Source organism: Petaurus breviceps, unplaced genomic scaffold, assembly GCF_028583685.1.
Source record: "Petaurus breviceps papuanus isolate PSGF00001 unplaced genomic scaffold, PetGlider_PUasm1.0 187, whole genome shotgun sequence".
Taxonomy (NCBI): domain Eukaryota; kingdom Metazoa; phylum Chordata; class Mammalia; order Diprotodontia; family Petauridae; genus Petaurus; species Petaurus breviceps.
In genome coordinates, this window is record NW_027185799.1 from 268,132 (window position 1) to 289,883 (window position 21,752).

At 40.2% G+C, this 21,752-nt stretch overlaps 1 protein-coding gene across 2 annotated transcripts in view; it reads left to right on the top strand.

Annotated features, from left to right (window-relative positions):
* Window positions 1–21,752, top strand: part of FGD3 (FYVE, RhoGEF and PH domain containing 3) — a 189,054-nt gene that overhangs the window by 98,635 nt on the left and 68,667 nt on the right. For both annotated transcript variants that reach the window (XM_069090583.1, XM_069090584.1), the window contains exons 4-6: window positions 18–612; window positions 13,378–13,467; window positions 17,897–18,033. In XM_069090583.1, coding sequence (XP_068946684.1) covers window positions 18–612; window positions 13,378–13,467; window positions 17,897–18,033 — 822 coding nt within the window. The remainder of the gene's footprint in view (window positions 1–17; window positions 613–13,377; window positions 13,468–17,896; window positions 18,034–21,752) is intronic.

The following is a 21,752-nucleotide window of genomic DNA, read 5'->3' on the forward strand; positions in this document are numbered from 1 at the left end:
TTCTTTTTTCATTGTAGGCATCCCATTCCTGTTCTTCAGAGGAGCCAGTCCCATTTACCCTTTAGGATGGAATCAGGATTGGGCTCATCACCATCCCCAAACACTATAGATTGTGAGCTGGGCTTTGGTTCTGGAGACTCAAGTGAGAAGAACAAGAGAGATGGAAGCCAGCCAGCTGTGTTAGGTATTGCAGAGCCATCCAGTACAGACTTGGGCAAAATGAGAGAACTCCATATAGCAGACAGCCAAAGCTTTGAGGACTGTTCTTCTGCTAAGCCCAACAAAGAGGCCGTGGGGAGGGATGGTACAAAAGCCCCAGCTGTTGAGCAGGGCAGCAATGGGAAAATACCTAACCGAGACAGTGGCATTGATAGCCCTTCCTGTAGTGTGGCAGGAGAGACCTTTCCAGCTGAGGAAGGAGGAGAGCACAAGAAATACCCCACCCCAGGCCTCCTAACTGAGATAGAGCCTGAAGGAGAACGGAATGTGAGCTCACCTGGTGACACCCAGAAAGAGGTAGCCCAAGAGGCTGACAGTGATGTTGATGAGGGCAGCAGTGAGGAGCCAGAAACTGCAGATGTGCCAAAGGGAGAAGACCTAGATGTAGCCAAGGTAAGGTGCCCACTTTTCCACTTCCATTTGTAAGTTTCTTTAGCTCCCCTACCCTCTACTGAATTGCCTGGCAAAAGAATCTGTTGTCTTTTTCCCTGTAACTGAGCACTCTTGTACCATTTCTCATAGCCAGTCCCTTTAATGTTATCAATTAATTACTCTTTCTTCCCCAAGAGTAGAGGGACCAACCGTGTAGACTGACAGCATAGAAGTCCCCCCTCCAAAAACAAAAAACCCAAACAAAAAGCAAAGAACCAGCCATTTGAAGCATGTCTATTGATGTATACAATTCTATAGACTCCCTTCTCATCCTAAATGAGCTCTTTGGGAGACCACTCAACAGGCTAGAGTAAGTTCAGCATAGTTTATAGAGAGCCAACTTTGACCTAAGTTCCAATTCCACCCCACAGATACTGGCTGTGTGACCCTGGAAAAGTCACTAAACCTCTTAATAAATCCAGGAAGCTCTCTAAGACTATAAATTGCAGAGCAGGTGCCAATGTGCATTGGGAAGAGGGGGTTTCCTCTTTTGAAGTTTCCCTACACCAATGAAATCACTGGTATGGCCCCCCCTCACCCTCCAAATTAGAAACATCTACATTTTAGGTGCCAATTATTTGTTTTTTTTAAAAATAATATTCTTAATTTGGGGATCTCATTAAAACCCAATATATTTTCTCCTATTTATTCTAGAAAGGTGTTTTTGGCACAGATAAAGAAGGAATTCCTGGTCATTTGTCCTGTTCAGTATTCAGGACAGGGCTTTGCACTTGATAGATTTGAGTTGAATTAAATGGGTCTACTAGTTAAAGTACTTTGAATATCTCTGTCCTACAACTTGAATTTAATCCACGTCAAAAACCATTTATTTAGTGCCAAAATGTACCCAGCACTTGAAAAATTTGCTTATTCATTTTTTTTTCTTAGGTAGAGGTTATTGTTTACCATCATCATAGAATCATAGATTCAGAACTAGAAGGGAAAGTAGAGGCCATCTAGTCACCCCCTCCTCATTTTACAGATGAGGAAACTGAGATACAAATGTTAAAGATTCACTCAAGGCCATATTAATCATGTATTAAATGACAGAGGTGGAATATGAACTCATTTGCTTTCACCTCAAGTCCAAGGCTCTTCCCACTATACCACACTCCTAACTAAAACATAGGTTGAAGTACAAATGTAATCAGTGGTGGACTAGGATTCAGGAGATCTGGGTTCTTATCAGAACTTTCATTGACTGTATGATCTTGGTCAAGTCATTTAGTCTTTTGTAGCTTTAGTCCTCTCCCCTGGAATAGAGGAAGAGCATTCATGTCCACCTTGGGGCCTGGTGCTGATGATAATCTTGTAATGGATAATGGAGCTGGGCATCATGATTCTCGTTCTCTCTCTCTCCATCTCTCCCCATTTCTCTCTCTCCTCTCTCCATCTCTCTTTTGTAATGGTAATGGTAATTTGAAAATCTTCCCTGTCCCTTAATAGGCCTAAGGGAGTTTGAAGACCTTCCCTGCCCTTAATAGGCCAAATGTAATCACATGGAACCCACAGTAGAAAGAGCTTGCTGAAAGGGTGGAACAGGAAATGTGGAGCAGGGGAGAGCATGAGCAGAGCTGGGAACAAGCAGCGTGGAGGCAGAGCAGCTAGCATGAGTGAGGTGGGGCATTTTCGCTTAAGGGAGCCTGTTTTGTTTTGGAGGCCTGACAGAGGGAAGACTTGGTGATGACAGTGTTCACTGCATTGGTTAAGTGTACCAACTTCTTGGTTGCTGTGACGGATTTGACTTTCTGGCATTGGGATTCAACTTTCTGGTATTTGAATAATGTTTTGGTTTGTGTTATATGTGGAGCGTCTGTTACATTTTGTGATTCAGAACTATACTAGCATATTCATAGCCACTGTTGGTGCTGTGAATATCTCATTGGTGTTATATCTTTCTATTCTTCTTCTCTGTCCCTACTATGTGTCTGTCTCTGTCTCCTTACCTCCCTCTCCCTCCCTCCCTCTACCCTCTCACTATACTCAAACTTTAGGAAGGGGCTAAAAAGGTCAGGATTGAGAGCATTATAGCTGGCTGTATTCAAGCTATATTCTAAAATTGCATTGTGCATTCGAGGTAGGAGACACTATGACACAGGTGTTTTGGTGGATAGAGTGTTAGATTTGGAATCAAGAAGATCTAAGTTCACATCCTCCTTCAACTACTTCCAGTGGTTGCTTTGTGGCCCTGGGAACTTCACTTAACCTCTTAATGTCCTTATCTATGAAATGGTCATAATAAGAGCTCCTAAGGTTGTTAGGATCAATTGAAATTTATTTTATTCATACCTACAGACATTGTTTTTCAAACCTTAAAGTGCTATGTAAGTGTTAGCTATTATTGTTAATACTGGTATAAGGAAAGAGCACTCACTGGATTTAAAGTTTAAAAAAAGAATGGGTTCCAACCCTAGTTGTGACACTAATGATCACGTCAACTAAATTATCTGAGCTTCAATTTCCTCACCTGTAAAATGGGAATGGTTATATTACCTACCCCACAGGGCTTTGGAAAAGAAGGCACTTTGTAAACCTTGAAGCTCTGTCAAAATGTGGCCCATTATTCAGTTGGGGATAATGAATCCTGCCCTGCCCTGCCTCACAGGGTTATTATGAGGATCAAAGGAGACAATGGAATATGCAGTGATATGTGAAAGTATACCATTAATACGAAGGAATGACGGGAATCTTCTGTAAAAACATATGGAATTAATTTGGAATGGGCTGAGTTTGTTGGATAAATCTAAAACCCTCCCTCCCCCCAAAGATTGTCCTTTCCTAGAAGGAGAAAAATTGAAAGCTGCTCAACATTTCTTTCTTACACATGGTCACTCACACCATCAAAATAAAAAGACCTACAATTTTCAAGGACCATACCAAGTTACAGCTGGCATTTTTGGAAACTATATGGGCTGGCTATGAAAGTCTATAGACTAAAGTCTTATTGACCTTTCAATGCAGGAAGAAGTGCTTTCAACAGTTGGTGTTCTGAGGATGGGCAGTGCTCTGAGTGCTCTGGATAGGCTGCAAGAGTAATAATTACCTTGCATAGCAATCACTGTTTTGCAATTTTTCCACATGGAAATCTTTGGGTGTCTGAGCTAGCCATGGATGTGGCTTTTTCCACTGGCAGTCTAGATAAAAGCATCTTCCCTGTATTTTCCTACAGAGCAACTGAGAAAAGGAAGCAAATAATATTGTAATTAATTTAAAATTACTGGGGTACCTTTATGTAGCAAGAATTAGCCAGGTTGGAATTCTGCCAGAACATTGGACTGTAGAGGGTGAGGACTGATTGGTAATGGATTCACAAGGTCTGGACATTGGATTATAACCTGGATTATAACCATTCCTTAAAAAGAATTTCCTATATGATTGAAATAGCACCAAAATATTAGTAGGTGGAGCAATGGATGAGCACTGGGCCTGGAGTCAGGAAGACCTGAGTTCAAATTCAGCCTCAGACACTTAACAAGCTATGTGACCCTGGCCAAGTCACTTAACCCTGTTTGCCTCAGTCTCCTTGTCTGTAAAATGACCTGGAGAACGAAATGGCAAACTGCTCTAGTATCTTTGCTTAAAAAAAAAAAAAAGAAACCAAATAAGGTCACAGAGAAATGAAAATGACTGAACAACAACATTATTTAGGAACAGGTAGATGGTTTCAGTGGGAGCATTTTTTTTTTAATGCTTTATTAACTTCTGATTTACATCATTCGTTTTCGCCAGATTTTGAGTTACAAATTTTCTCCCTGTTTTTCCCCTACCCACCGCCCCAAAATAGCAGTCCCACAGGATATCCCCTCCTCCAATCTGCTCTCTCTCATATTTTCTCCCATACCCCTTTTCGACTTTTCCAGTGGATCTCTATGCCTCAGTGCCTGTATATCTTATTTCCCAATTACATGTAAGATGGTATTAATAATAGTATATATATATTTGAATATTTGATTTTAAAACTTTCAATTCCATATTCATTCCCTTCCTTCCTTGTCACCCACCCTTACTGGGAAGATAAGCAGTTCAGTATAGGTTGTACATGTGTGGCTAATGCAAAACAATAACATAGTAGATATATTGTAAAAGACTGACTATATTTCCCTCCCTCCTATCCCACCTCCCACTTGTTCTATTTTCTACTTTGATCCCATCCCTTTTCAAAAGTGGGGGCTTCCAACTTCCCTCCCCCCTAGTCTGCCCTCCCTTCCATCATCCCCCCTCTCATCCCCTTCCCCCCCTACTCTTCTGGAGGGTGAGATACCCTATTTGGTGTGTATTTCATTCCATCCTCAAGCCAAATTCAATGGGAATAAGGTTGACCCATTCCCTTTTGCCTTCCATTCTTCCCCTCCATTGTAACCATTTTCCCTTGCCCCTTCTATATGAGATAGTTTACCCCAATCTGTCTCTCCCCATCTCCTTTCATTATATTCCTTTCACCTCTTAATTTCACTTTTTAAGTATCATTCCTTACTGTTAAATTGGTCCTGTGCTCTCTATCTATGTATACCTGTAAACATATATACACACATTCACATATGTGTTCATATGCCCATATACCCTCATATATAAACATATACATATATATTTCTAATCCCTTCAACTACTGAGAAAAGTTTCATAAGTTACAATTATTGTTTTTCCATGTAGGAATGTTAATAGTTCTACTTTGATAAGTTCCTTATGATTCCTTTTCCCTGTTTACCTTCTCATGTTTCTCTTGCTTCTTGTATCTGAATGTCAGATTTTCTATTCAACTCTGGTTTTTTCAGCAAGAATGCTTGAAAGTCCTCTGTTCCACTGAATGACCATCTTTTCCCCTGAAACATGATACTCAGTTTTGCTGGGTAGATGACTCTTGGTATTAATCCCAGCTCCTTTGACCTCCGGAATATCATATTCCAAGCCCTTTGATCCCTCAGTGTAGAAGCTGCCAGATCCTGGGTTATCCTGATTGTGTTTCCACGATATTCAAATTGTTTCTTCCTGGCTGCTTGTAATATTCTATCCTTAATTTGAGAATTCTGGAAGCTGGCTATAATATTCGTAGGAGTTTTCTTTTTGGGATTTTTTCAGGAGGTGATTGGTGAATTCTTTCAACCTCCATTTTGCCCTCTGCTACTAAAACATCACGGCAGTTTTCTTTGAGAACTTCCTGGAGGATGATTTCTAGGGTCTTGCTTTGGTCATGGCTTTCAGGTAGTCCAATAATTTTTAAATTATCTCTTCTGGATCTATTTTCCAGGTCAGTGGTTTTTCCCATGAGATATTTCACATTGCCTTCTATTCTTTCATTTGTTTGGATCTGTTTAACAGCATCTTGATTTCTCATAAAGTCATTAGCTTCCATTTGCTCCAATCTAATTCTGAAGCAATGATTCTCCTCATTGAGCTTTTGAGATTCTTTTTCCATCTGGCAAATTCGATTTTTTTAAGGCATTCTTCTCCTCATTGCCTTTTTGAGCCTCTTTTGCCATTTGAGTCAGTCTGTTTTTTAAGGCATTATTTTCCTCAGTCAGGCTGTTGACTCTCATTTCATAATTTTCTTGCATTGTTCTCATTTCTCTTCCCAATTTTTCCTCCACTTCTCTTATCTGCTTCTTAAGGTCCTCTATGGCCTGTAACCAGCTCGTATTTTCCTTTGAAGCTTTTGGTGCAGGAGTTCTGACTTCACTGTCTTCCTCCTGTTCCATGCTTTGTTCCTTTTTGTCCCCAAAATAGGAGTCTAATGTTGGAATCTTCTGTCTACTTTGTTTCCTTTGCCTGGTCATGTCGCCCCTCGGTCCCTTGACCCCTGGGCTTTTTGCCACAGTAGGACTCTGCCACCAGACAGGGGAGCTTTCATTCCAAACGCTGGGGTTTTCTCAGCTGCTGGAGTTATTAGATGGGTACCCTCTCTGAGGTATCCACATGCTCTGGCAAGCTGGACACACATCCCAGGACCTCCACCCCAGACTGCAATCCAGATCCAAGAAGGTTAAAGCAAGAGAGATTACCCCTCAGACTGGTGCTTGGTCCCCCTACACTCTGCAGGCCAGGAGCTGAAGCTGCCATGTGGCGCTGCTTGGCTGTGCCGGTGTATCAGCGGCTTCTTGCCCCAGGGGCAAAAGCTGACGCACTCCCCCTTACTAGGTCCCAAAGTCCAGACTGCACTGACCTCTCACTTTGTCCTTCACATCTATGTGTTGATAAATCTGGAAATGGCCACAGCTGCTGCTGATCTGGAGTCCCTCTGGCCCGGAGGCTGGTCAGGCCTGCCCTGAGGCTAAAGCCTAGGCGTGGGGCTGCTCCCAAAGCACTGCGCTGGATTCTTGCCAGGCTGTCCTCAGTGGGAAGTTAGCTTCTCTGTGTCATTTTGTGGGTTCTGCAGCTCCAAAGTTTGTTTATAGTCCCCTTTTTACATGGATTGGGGAGGGTGGAAGCTGGAGCCGAGGGAAGGTTGTGCTTCTACTCCGCCATCTTGGCTCCGCTCCCCTCCCCCCAGTGGGAGCATTTTAAGGAGATCACAAAATTGGGCAGTCTTAGTGACAACTATTTCGTGATGGAGTATTTTGAAAGTCTCATTTCATTCTTTAAAAAGTTATAAATAATTATGTATTTTAGATTTTAGATATGTGCTGTCAGAAGATCACTTTCATTTTAGCTCTGACATTTCTAGCTCTGTCAAGGCTTCTTTAAATAAGCTTTTAAATTTTCCTATTGAATCTTAAAATCAAGATTCTTAGATATGGAAAGGATTGTAGAGGCCATCTTATCCAACCTTCCATCTCATCTCTCTATGATGTAGATTCACATCAACATGAACGAGTTGGAATAAACCTTAGACATCATCTAGCCCAGTCTCCTCATTTTAAAATGGAGAAAACTGAGATGTCTTCTCTTTTTCTTGGAAACTTCTAATTATGGAAAGCTCTACACCTCAAAAATCAGGCTACTCTAAGATAGCTGTAGCTTTTAAGGCAGTTCTTCCCTGTACTGAACCAAAATTTTATTTTTTATATTTTCTGCCCCTGGTCAAGTTTTGCCCTCTGGAACTATACAAATCTTAAATATTCTCTCATCTACATGAAAAGTCTTCACATATTTCAAAAAAATTATCTCTTTTCATTTTCTCTTCTCCACAGTAAATATCCCCTTACAAACTGTCATTCAGAAGCTTAATTGTCTTAATCATCCTTCACTGCAAACAATTGAATTGGTAGTATCTTTTCTAACAAATGTTCCCTAGAAGTGAAAACAGTTCTCAAAATGTGTCTTGATTAGTGCAGAGGACAGTGGAGTTGTTACTTTCTGTTTTCTGAATACCATATTTCTATTTTTGTAATCCTAAATTGTCTTAGCATTTTTTTTTAGAAGTTGCTTTCACACCATTGTCTCATACTGAGCTTATGATCAATTAAAAGGTCATTTTCATGTGAACTGTTACCAAACCAGGTAGGTCATTTCATCCTATACTTGTGCAACTGATTTGTTTTAACCTCCTATGGCTACAGTATTTTATATTTATTCCCATTAAATTTCACCTTGTGAATCGTACCATTCAAGTTAGTATCCCCAGTGATGAGATTATTATTAGCAAAAACAACAACTCCCATTTACTTAAAGTTTACAAACATTTTGGATACCTTATCCCATTTCATGTGAATATTATCACCTCCATTTTACAGATAAGAATGGATGACTTAGGTCCTCTGGCTCCATATCCAGTGCTCAGAGACCTGAGCATGTTTTTAGGCTGAGTGGAAGTAGCAAGTTAAGAAAGAGAAATTGAAGATAAGACTTGATTTGAAAGGGTCCCCAGAGTGACCTCCAATCCAATAGGAATTTCTTTTGCAATTCCCTTTCAAGAAGAAACATCTAAAACATTTTTACTTGGTGCTGAAATTTCTATAGCAATTATGCCTGGTTGCTTAGATCAACATTTCCTACATTAATTTGGCCACTGTTGGGGATTAAAATATATTGGCAGAATCTGTGAATCCTTCCTTGGGCTATGCCAACACATATAAAGGGGAGGTGGGAAAATTTTGGAGTGAAAAGAAAATTTAGCTACTTAAAAACCCTATTAGTGCTAGTTTAATGTCAGAAAAAATGAGACATTTAAGTTATTAAATAGTTCACAAAAGAACATTTACTTATCCCTAGCATAGGTGGGATTTGCAACAAAGGTATAGTAGCACTTCTATTTGGCAGGTACAGGCCTCAGGTGGTCTTTAGAAATACACCAAGTTGGAGGTGCATCAAGCCCATATAGATGGAACTTTTATTCCCCTTGTCACTAAAAAAACTACATTAACACAGCCAAAGGCTTCCAGAAAGCTGTATCAAGGGTGATATAGGGCTTGAGATTTATCCACCTCTCAGCCAACCAAGTTTCAACTTTGTCACCTTTTAGGTAAAATCTAACCTAGTCTGTTATAGGAGAAGGAGGTTGGAGGGAATCTTAGTAGTTATTGATCCTGTCACTCTCATTTTATAGATGAGGAAGGTGAGACCTAGAGAGGTTATATGACTTGCAGGAATATGATTTGAACTCTTCCTAGGACTCTGTATCCATAACTCTTTCCATTGTAACATGCTAACCCAACACATTTCATTAACGGTTGAAGAAACTAAGGTTTAAAGAGGGTGAAAGACTTCACACCAAGCTCACCCAGGTAATAAGTTGTTAGACTATAAGGGTTAGAACTTGAACCTAGGTTCTTTGTCTCCAAGTCTATATACTTTCTGCATTACCCAACTGCCTTTCTAATAAAACTCTCTATTACAGATATCCCTAAAGGCCAAAACCTCCTTCTTGATCTCATTCTCAGAGGATGATCTAGCCTCCTAACTTTCCTTATTGGGATGGATTTTTTCCAAAGGGAGCTTTCTGTTTCAAATATTTTCTCTCTCTTTACCTATCATCTCCTCATTTTTTGTTTCAGAGGAAGGACCATCCTTATCAAATGAGAAAATGCATGTAAGCATTTTGCAAACTTGAAAGCACTATATAAATGTCAGTTATTATTATTACTTTCCCTTTTCCTTACCAGGGATAAACCCCTCTACCTATGCCCTCAAGGAACAGTGAAATATATAATCTTCCCTTGGTTGATGCAGACTGTAGCCCTCTCTAAACCATACTAAACAATTTTCAGTAGTTGCTGTGACCAAAAACCTTATAATTTGGTATCTAGTCCTCCATTGATAACCTATTTTAGGCTGCTCCTGGGAGAAAAGATATATAGCCCATTTCCAGCCCCATATTCAGCCTTTCCAGTTTAGAGAACACAGCCATACTTCTCTGGCATAGTCTTGAACAGCCCAGTTACCTCCATAATACAATAAAAAAAATTACAATGAGATTTGGTAATTGCCAGACTTCCCATATCCAGAAAACAATGGACTTTGACCTATTTTGGCTGTTTTTTTTTTAATAGTTATCCAATTTATGACCTTCCTCTTACAGCCATGCTTCTTTAAAAAACCATCTATGGTTTAATCAATGTCTCTACTTCCTCAACAGCAAACATCTATTGATGCCTACTCTGTGCAAAGCACTGTGCTGATAGCTGGGGAGATACAGAATTTAGATATAATATCACCTGCTCTTTCCTTAATCTCCTACATCCTGGCTTAAGCCCCTTCTAAACTAAAACTTCTCCTTTGAAGATCATCATTGCCCATATCCAATGACCTTTTCTCATCTTTATCAGCATTTTATGGTTAACTGCCTCTTCTGTCTTGAAACTCACTCCTCTGGCTTCTATAACACTGAACTTTTCCTCATTCTCCCTTTCCTATCTGTCTGGTTTGTAATCCTCTTCTCTTACCCTGACTATAAGAATTCCTTAAGGATCTGTTCTAGACCCTTTTCTTCCCTCTCTACCAGCTCTTCCTTAATGACTTCATTTATTCCAATGGCTTCAACTACTGTCTCTATGTACTGATTTTTATCCCTAGTACTGATATCTTGCCTGAATTAATTACCTGTATTTCCAATACTTTCTGGAAATCATTATCTGGATGCCTTGATACCAAACTTACCACCTCCTTCTCCTTGATTTCCCTGTGCTCTTTCTAGTCATACCCAGGCTTAGAATTCCAGAATCATCTTTCTTTTTTCTTTTTTTCTGAACTTCTCACATCTAATCAATTGCTGTGAACTTTCAATCCCACCTCTTCAATACCCCTCACAAGCATTCCTTCCTTTTCTTTCTCACTGGAACTGCTCTATTCCTTAGTATATATTGCCTGGATTCCTGGAGAAGATTCCTAAATAGTCCACACTTTCCCACCCCCCATTTTATAGATGAGGAAACTGAGAGCCAGAGAGGTTAATTCCTATATAAAATCACATCAATGCCAAGTACCAGGATTCAAATCCAGGTCTTTTGACTCTAAATCCAGTGTTTTCTACTCCATTGTGCTGACTCACTTTATAGAAATGTCTTCTCCCTCTCCTTTCCTGTAAGTTTTTTGAGGGTGAGGGTTGTGATTGGTTTCCAGGTGTTGATCCTTCCATGAAGCTTAAACCTCTTGGAACACCTTATGTTCTTTTCTGTACTATTGATATTTGTGGCACATATCTTTTCCTCTAGTTGTAAGCCTTTGAGACCCAGACATAGCTTTTGTTGCAATGACAGCACTCTAAACCCAGAGGAAGGCATTATGGTCATTGTTTGTTGAATGAAGAAAAAGAAGAGGAGGCTGGTCATCATGAAGCAAAGTTTCTGCACTCAGTTTGTGATGTTGCTCCAGCAACTCTGGCAAGAACTCACTTTAGGTGGTGACCAATGAAAATCTCTGATGTATTTTACTCAAATGAGTATAAAAATAAACCAGTAAAGGCAAAGCCACAGTACCCAAGCTACTTTCTAGCCACAATCCCACATCCATGGATGTCCAAAGCAGTGTGGAAACCCTTTAGGTACAACCTCCTGTGGTTAGAACATGTATCCTGGGTCCAAAGTTGAGTTCTTCATTCTTCCTCCCCCACCCTTACTCAGCTTCACTCTTCAGAACAGTTTCCACTGCAAGGGATTAGGGGCAAGATAGGAGAAATCAGAGGAATATAAAGACAAGAGAGATTTCCAAAGGGTCAAGCTCAGTTCTTCAAGTATTTGTTGGAAAGGTAAGTGTCTATACCCAGATCTCTGTGCACCATGCAGAACAGAGAATAGTCACAGCTTTTAGACCAATATAAGCTGCTTCTACTCTAAGTACAAACAGGCCAGCATGTAGGCCTTTTTAGCCACATAAATGTATGAAGCCAAGTGAGCAATGTCCAATTTAGGGATGAGAAAGAGTAGTAATCCGGGATAAGGGAAGGGCACCATGATCACAAGGAAAAAACACTGACCACTTTTGGTAAATTCATTCAGCAAAGAATTTTTGAGCACCTACTGAAGATAGGGTCCTGTGCTTGATACTAAGTTTACAAATACATGAGATAGTTTTTACTATCCTGGACCTCACAATAGACTTTAGGAGACAGAGCATAGATATAAAAAGAAAATTACACAGAGCAGGACATGGTATTTCAAATACGGAATAGTGATAATTGATATAAGAACAAAGAGGAGATCATTGTGGGCTGGGAGACATGAAATAGGTGGAACAGACTTCAAAGAGGATTAGGGTTTAGATAAGTATTGAGGAAGAGGGAGGGTGTGAGCAAAATCTCTAAAAACTCTTAAGTGTGAGCATATGCTTGTTTTGCTAAGTCCAGAGTGGTTGTCTCATTGAGTTCAAGAAGAGGAGTAGTGAGAAAGCAGTTTTAGGCACCTTCATCTGGTAGCACTATATAAAATAGGCTGGAAAAAGAAGAGACTAGGCTGAACCTGAACAATGTCCTACTCCAGTGACAGCTCTGGTTGCACAGCAAAGTATCTGCTCTCTTTTTACCTATCTTTTTTATTCCATATTTGATTTTTGAGAAAAAACCATTTTTGTTATGTATTATACTTGATCTTACTCTTTGCTGCTTGATATTACATGTCAGTGGCCAATAAGTAGCAGATGTTTTCTTAAATTTATAGTATGATTATTCGAGGAATATCATAGTGTAGGTAAAAAAAAATCACTGGATTGGGAGACAGGAGAGATATAAGTTCTAATTCCTTTTCTGATATGTATTAGCTCTCTGAAGTTGGGCAAGCTGCTTATCCTCTCTAAGCCTCAGTTTCCTTATCTGTAAAATGGAGATAGAAATACCTAGTGTGCATACCTGCATACCTACATCACAGAATCAGAGTGAGGACTGAATAAGTGCTATGCTAAACTGTCTTGTAAGTCTTAAAGTACTATATAAATATCATCTATAATAATAATCATTATTCTTTAAAATAAAATAGTGGTGATAACAGGTGGATTTTATGCTGCATTTTAAAGTTTACAAAGCACTTTGGTACAGTATCTTGTTTGATCCTTATGACAATCTTGTAACATAGGTACTAAAGATAATACTATTCCAATTTGAATAATAATAGTGGTGTGGAAAATAAATCCCTTTAAGATTCACTGGAGTGTCTACTTTTCAAAACCATCTCATAGAAGAAGTATCTTGTCTTGCAGTGTTAAGATTTGTGGAATGTTATTAAAATAATCACTAATGAATTATAGAGCATTTAGAGGTTTACAAAACATTTATGTGTGTTTTCCCATTTGATACTTAATCATTGTAAGAGGGTTACCTTTAATATGCTGATCTTCTCAGTACGATCATTTGTCTCTTCTCCTCAGTGTACTGAGCCACAGAAGTTATTCAACATTGCTAATGAACTCCTCCACACTGAAGAAGCCTATGTCAAAAGATTGCACCTACTGGACCAGGTAGATTAAACTTTGGTTTAAATTAGTTTCTTTATTCTTTCTTAGAATTTAGCACTTTTCCTGAAGCTGAGCATTTTTAAAAAAGTGAATACATGTTCTGTTGTTTTTAAACTATTGTAAGTAGACTATCTTCATGTTGTCGTCAGAGGACATGGGTTCTGCTTTTTCACTGACTTTGTAGCTTTGGGCAAGATAAAAGGTCCCTTTAAACTCTAGAACCCTATGATCTAAAAGCTGCTACTATGAAAACTTGTCCTGGTCTAGAAAGTCTGTCATTGAAGTGGGGGGGGGGGGGGGGCAGAGGGAATCTCTGGATGTGGAATATTGCATGTACTATCAGACACTGTTGAATTGTTGCCCTTCTTTTGAATCTTTGTATAATGGGGGGATTGATCAGTGTGGAATTAGTCCTTATGATATGCTTGAATTTGCCTTTCTTGATGAATTTTATAGAGCAAAAGTATCAGACTTGGAGCCACCAACAAAACTCCCTGGAAGTTCGACCAGATTGATATGTGATTGGGAAATGTTTCACAAAATAAATAAAAATACAGTGCAGTGGAGATAATGTTAATTTGTGGTTTCCTAAGTCAATATGCACCCCCCTCCCCGTTTCTATTTGAGTTTGACCCCACTGATATTGAGCATGCACATGTTTTTCTTGACAGTCCAACATTTGAACTTTGGGAGCTTGTTCTGGCAGTGTGTGACTGACGGGCTGGTACCATGTGATGAACAATCTCTTAAGTGGCTGTTGACTTGGCAGAACCAGTGCCTCAGGAGATGCTGAGCTAGAAATGAATTCACAGCAAAAACTGCTGCCTTGATACTTTTTTCTTTTTTCCTTCTTGGTGGTCAGTGAAGCAAGAGCTTCTGTGACTGTGAATGAGGAAAGGAAAGATGCTGTCTCTCCCACCTGGTCATTATGTATCTATAAATATTGCTATTCGGGAGGGGAGCACTTAGGTGACTGTATGAGTTTGGTTCATCCATCAGTAGACAAGGCAAAGCTATGCAAAGCAAGGCAAGACAAGACTAGAAGTTTATGGTGTGTCAAGCACTGTGCCAAACTCTTAAGAAAGACAATCCCTGCCCTCAGGTAGCTTGATTTAATGGGGGAAGACCACACACAAACAGGAACTGGAACATGGAGGATGTTTGTGGGGAGGTAAAAGGGCCAGGCATAGTGTTGAAGTCTAAAAAGTCAAAAGCATAATTAGGAGGGGAGTGAAGGTTGCTGTCATGAAAATGGAGGCTCCAGGAGGAACTCGCCAATGAGAGAAGGTATCCAGCTTGGTAAAGAGATGCTCCAGGGTGAGAAGGTCTCATGGATATTTAGGGGTAAAGGTGACACATAATATTGAAGTCAAGAAAGTCAAAAGAGGGAACTACCAATGTAGCATCCACTCTGGATGACTTATGTCCCCAAGTGCTTAAAACTTTTCCAAGTCTTTAGAGACTCAGGACTATGGACTTTGTTAAAATCTATTCAGTTGATTTGCTGGGAACAGCAAATGTTTAACTGGTAGAGAATGTAAAGCAAGTGTTTCAGATCCCCATCTGAGTTCATCTAATATAATTATTGCAGCACCCTCTCTGTGCTGCTCCCCCAACTTAGAATTGAATTTATAAGTTGGGTTCCCCAAAGAACTTAGTTGATGACTACTGTTCAGAGTTCTAGAATTAGAGAAGTTGATTTCTAGTACCATTGCTTATGTGACCCCATTGGTGTGCTTCCCAATGATAATCAACCAGATTTAATTTAAGCTTTTTAGTTAAGGACATTTTACTAAGGGGGGGGTCTAATAATAGTAAGTGGCATATGATAATCCCTCTGCTCCTCTAGTCAATCAAATGAATGGGATACATCTTCCTTCTTCACATACAAGATCCCCTAGGAAGAATATAGCACCTACTATGTGCTAGGTTCTGTCCTAAGTGTTTTACAAATCTCATTTTATCTTCATAACAACCCTGGGAGGTAGATGCTATTATTATTACTATTATCATTTTACAGTTGAAGAAACTGAGGCAGACAGAACTTAAGTACCTTGTTAACAGTCATACTGTTAGTAAAGTAGCTGAGGCCAGATTTGAACTCAAGGCTTCCTGACACAGCTTTATCTGCTGTGCTACATACTATAGAGAACATGTATAACCAAAAGGCAAACTCACAAATCCTGGCCCCAGGAATCCTTTTCTTCCTGGAGTTTTCATGAAATTTCCTTTAACTGTAGCTCTCTGTGGACCCTGAGAATAGATATGGAATACACAACTGACATATCTCTTCCATCAGTGGTCTTACTTCCTAAAACTACTGCCCTCCTCAGGTGAGTATACATCTCTTTATAGGAACATCCTTATAGTCAGCCACTATCACTAGCACCCACCATGACCACCTCTGGGAGAGTCTGCTAATGTCTCTTATTTATTTTTCAAAGTCATATAGTCTCCTGGGTTTGCCCTTCTTTGAGTGGTTGTTCACCCAAGATTAAGAAAGAATGACCTCAGGAGCGGCTAGGTGGCGAAGTGAATAGAACACCGGCCCTGGAGTCAGGAGGACCTGAGTTCAAATCTGGCCTCAGACACTTAACACAAAAACTAGCCATTTGACCTTGGGCAAGTCACTTAACCCCAATTTCCCTGCCTTCCCCCTACAAAAAAAAGGGAAGAAAGGAAGGAAGGAAGGAAGGAGGGAGGGAGGGAGGGAGGAAGGGAGACAGGGAGACCTCAAATGAAACAGAGGTACTATATGCTCACAGAGAGTGACCAGGAGCAAGATTTGTCAGACACCCTTCTCCCCACTGAGCCCTCACAGAAGTTCTTGCTTCATTCATTGCCCAGAAGTAAAGGAGGCTGAGAGCTTGTTACATCCCTCCTAGTTGGGGCTCTCTTTGTACCTCCTGACTCCATAGGAAGTTAGAAGCATATTTGTTATAAACCGCCCAGTCCTCAGTCATATGTGCTGGAAACAAGATTCTAAAGTTGCCATGGTATACTTGGCAGATCACTGGAGTAAAAAGACAAAAAACAAACCCAACCCTGGGTTCAAATTTCACTTCAGATGCTTCCTAGTTGTGCTGTCCATGAGCAATCACTTAGCTTCTTTGGACCTCTGTTTCCTCAGCTGTGAAGCTGTAAAAAACCTTGGACTCAATGCTCTCTGATCCTGTAATCTGGCTTTATTTAGCCCCCCAGGAAGGACACGTCCAAGCCTGCTCTTGAGGAATGGAGCCTTCATAGATTAACCCATCCTCCTGTTACTGTATTACATAAGAGATGGCTCCCTGGAGAGGGGAGGGGGTGAAAAAGGATGAGTATATTCAGAAATGATTATGAAGTGGCCCAAAAATTATATGTCAGTAATTTTAAAATATAAAGAATAAAGTCATTTATTTCAGTTTGAGAATAGGTCAAAGGTTTCTGCTAACTAAAGATTAATTCCTCTTGCTAGCTTTCTGCTTAGTGCCTAATCTTCTATCCTGTATGATCTTGAACCACTTTTCAGAATATGGTTGGAAAGGCAAATAGTATGATATTTCTTTGTTTGTACAGGCAGTGTCCTAGAGTGGGAAGAGCCCTTGAACTTTGGAACCAGAAATTCCTTTAGGTGGATGGCTTGGGACACTTATTCCTCTCTCTGAGCTTTAGTTTTCCTTTTGTGTAAATTGAGAATAATAATCACCCAAGCTCTACTCCTTTCTTGGGGCTCTTATAAGGATCAAGCAAGATTATGGATGTGAAACGGCTGTGTAAAATATAAAGTATTATAATTAGCTCAATAAATAAAAGAAAACCTCAAGAATATATGTGTGTATATATGTATACATACATATATATCCATACACACGTAAAACCAAATGTGAGAAGTAAAGCCTGAGGATTCTTTTTTACAAAACATACTAGGCAATTTGAAGGCAGATCAAATGTCATCCTATTCTTTCAGATAAACCTGCATTTTCTTAGAGGTTTCATCCATTCCTAGACTTTTGTTTCTAATGGAGAATACTCCTATTTTTACATAGCCCTTGGGTCCTAGAAATCTATATTTAGAATCATGGGATTTTAGAGCTGGAAGGAGTCTCAAAGATCATCTACTGAACCCTTTCATTATGAAAATGAAGAGACTTGAAGCCTGGTATTCAAACCTAGGTCTTTTTATTCTAAATCCATTGCACTTTCTTTTATGCCATACCTCTGGACCTGACTGCAACTTCCCTTTAAGCAGTGTACTCCTTTGAACCAGTTTAAATGATGAAAGAATGTATATGACTTAATACAAAGTATATCTCTTTTTAATCATGAAACAAACTTGCCCTCAAAGCAAATAGTCCTAATGGTTCCTTCCCAAAGCAAGTAATTCACATTAGATAGAAATGAATGATCTAAACATATTTCATTGAGTGATTTCTTGATTGTCCAACTGCAGGTTTTTTGCACCAAGTTGGCAGAAGCTGGTATTCCATCTGAAGTAACAACTGGTATCTTCTCCAATATTTCTTCTATCTACTGTTTCCATGGGCAGTTTCTCTTACCAGAGCTGCAGACTCGGATTACTCGAGAATGGTGAGTATTGATTCCAAATTGACACTAAAGAAATGATAGGACATCTGTTATCAGTTTTGGTGGAAAACAGTTTTTTCCCCCTCTTGTATGTATTATAAGTATGTGTGTGGGCTTGCCTCTGGGGGTGGAGTCAAGATGGCAGAGTGAAAACAGGACTTCCTCAGGGATCTGGCTTGCACCTCCTCTAATTCATGTAAAAAATGACTCTAGACAAACTTTGGAGCTACAGAACCCATAAAATGACTGAGAGAAGCTAGCCTCCCGCTGAACACAGTCTAGCAGGCCATCAGGAAGCAGCCAGTGCAGCCCTCTGGGAGCCAAGCCCAGCCCTGCAAGAGCCCAGGGTTTTAGCCTCAGGGTGGCCTGACCAGCCAATGGCTGGAGGGACTTCAGATCACCAGCAGCTGTGGTGGTTTCCAGAATTATCAACACATAGATGATAAAAGACAAAGTGAGAAGTCAGTGCAGTGTGGACTTTGGGATCCAGTAGTTTGGGAGTGCTATCCAGCCTTTACCCTCTGGAGGAAGAAGTGGCTGAGGCACTGCAGCCATGCAGCTGCCACCACGTGACAGCTTCAGCTCCTGGCCTGCAGATTGTAGGGGGACCAAGCAACCAGTCTGAGGGGTAATACCTCTTGCTTTAACCTGCTTGGATCTGGATCGCTCTCTAGGGTGGAGGTCCTGGAGTGCGTGAACAGCTTGCCAGAGCGTGGGGAGGCTTCAGAGAGGGCACCTAACTAACATCTCCAGCAGCTGAGAAAACCTCAGCGTTTGGGATAAAGCTCCCCTGTCAGGTAGCAGAGTCCCACTGTGGCAAAAAGCTCAAAAGTCAATTAATTGAGTGGCAAAATGAGTATATGAGGGAAGCAAAGCAAGCAGAGCAATCCAACTTTACACTCCTATTTTGGGGACAAAAAGGATCAAAGCATGGAACAGGAGGAAGGCAGAGAAGTCAGAACTCCTGCACCAAAAGCTTCCAAGAAAAATTCGAGCTGGTTAGAATAGAGGAGCTTAAAAAGGATTTTGAAAACCAAGTAAGAGAAGTGGAGGAAAAATTGGGAAGAGAAATGAGAATGATGCCAGAAAATTATGAAATGAGAGTCAACAACCTGACTGAAGAAAATAACACCTTAAAAAAAGACTAACTCAAATGGCAAAAGAGGCCCAAAAAGCCAATGAGGAGAAGAATGCCTTAAAAAGCTGAATTTTAGGGGTGGCTAGGTGGCGCAGTAAATAGAGCAGTGGCCCTGGAGTCAGAAGGACCTGAGTTCAAATCCGGCCTCAGACACTTAACACAAAAACTAGCTGTAACCCTAATTGTGCCTCCAAAAAGCAAAAAAAAAAAAAAGCTGAATTTGCCAGATGGGAAAAGAATCTCAAAAGCTCACTGAAGAGAATCATTCCTTCAGGATTAGACTGGGGCAAATGGAAGCTAGTGACTTTATGAGAAATCAATTAAACAGATCCAAATAAATGAAAAAATAGAAGGCAATGTGAAATATCTCATTGGGAAAACCACTGACCTGAAAACCATGATTAAAAAAAAAAACCTAGAAATCATCCTTCAAGAATTTCTCAAGGAAAATTGCTCTGATGTTTTAGAACCAGAGGGCAAAATATAGGTTGAAAGAATCCACTGATCACCTCCTGAAAAAGATCCCCAAAAGAAAACTCCTGGGAATATTATAGCCAGGTTCCGGAATTCCAGATTAAGGAGAGAATATTACAAGCAGCCAGGAAGAAACAATTTGAATATTGTGGAAACCCAATCAGGATAACACAGAATCTGGCAGCTTCTACACTAAGGGATCGAAGGGCTTGGAATATGATATTCTGGAGGTCAAAGGAGCTGGGATTAAAACCAAGAATCACCCACCCAGCAAAACTGAGTATCATGTTTCAGTGGAAAATGTGGTCATTCAGTAGAATAGAGGACTTTCAAGCATTCTTGATGAAAAAACCAGAGTTGAATAGAAAATTTGGCATTCAGATACAAGAAGCAAGAGAAGAATGAGAAGAGTTCTTAGAGGAGCAGATGGACTTCATATTTACATGGAGAGGCTTATACGAACTGATGCTGAGTGAGAAGAGTAGAGCCAGGAGGAATTTGTACACAATTACCCACACAATGTATGTGTGACAACCAACTTTGATAAACTGGACTCTTCTCAGCAACCTAGAGACATAAATCAAACCCAAAAGACTCATGATGGAGAGAGATGTTTACATCCAGAGAAGAACTGTGATTGAACCCAGACTGAAGTAAACTACCTGCCCTTTTTCGTCTTCTTGTTTGGTTTTGTTTCCTTTTTCCCATTCTTCATTCCATCTGTTACAATCCTTCTTTATAACCTGCCTAATGTGAAAGTATTTGCAGATACTATACTTGATTGTATGTTGCCATTTGGGGACGGGGGGGGGGGGAGGGAGAGAAAATTTGAAACTCAAGGAGTTGTGGTAATGAATCTTGTAAACTAAAAGATTAATGAAGTCTACTGTGAACTGCAAAAAAAAAAAAAGAAGAGTTCTTAAAACCGCAACTTTTGTGGGAAGTCTTGCCAAATTTTAATTACATGCAATCTATGTCTCCCACAATTTCTGACCTAACATATGGAGTCAACCCTATGTTGTGGAGAAACCAATCAGAAGACTGTCAATCTAAGCAACTCAAGGTACATGTATGGCATGTAAGATTAATATAATGGATTGTGGAGCCTGTGAGGCAAGGAATCCTAAAGGAAGATATTGCTGGGGCCAAAATCCCTGGGGCTTAAATCCCAGGGCCGCCCTAGGGCTAAAGTCACTGGGGTCACCCGGGAGCTAAAACCTTCAGGGCCAACCTGGGACTAAACTCCCCGGGGCTGGGGATTGCCTTCAGCTCCCAGTGTGTTGTGATGGACCCTTCCATCTGGGCTTCCTTCGTGTTTCTCTTCTGCTGCAGATTCAGGACATCATGATATTAATTTCAAAATACAAAACAAAAAGATACTATAGTAGAGTCATTGGCAGAAGATCTGACTTAAAGTACCATTTCAAAAAATTTCAAGTAAGGAGAAATAATACAGCTTTTCCCCCTCCCCCTTGTACAGTTTAGCATAAAGAAGACATATTCTTACAAAACTGCCATTCCAGCTCTTTCCACCAATTTTGTAGCCCAAGCATATGAGAAAAATCAGTTGTAAATACCTACTTTAATTTTGATGGAGAAGATTTTGACACAGTGTGAAAAAAAGTTTAAAAAACATCATCTACACTTGGAATAAGTCCAGTATTATTTTAAATAAAATTTTAAAAAGGATGTGTGTGGGGTGATCTTGAGAATTTATTTAGTTCCCCCTGATCACTTTTTTTTTTTGCCTTTTTGGAGAGGGTGTGATCAAGTGTCTGAGGCTGGATTTGAACTCAGGTCCTCCTGACTCCAAGGCTGGTGCTCTATTCACTGCACCACCTAGCTGCCCCCGAACACTGTGGGAGAACACTGGCCTTGAAGCCAGGAGGACCTGAGTTCAAATTGTCCTCAGACACTTGACACTTAACTAGCTGTGTGACCTTGGGCAAGTCAACCCCAATTACCCTACCTTCCCCCCTTCAAAAAGGGGTAGCTATGGACCTTATTGTAAGTAATTCAGTAACATGTTAGTGTATATACACATTAGTGAGATTATCTTTATACATACCGTGTTTCCCCGATAATAAGACACTGTCGTATTATTTTTTTT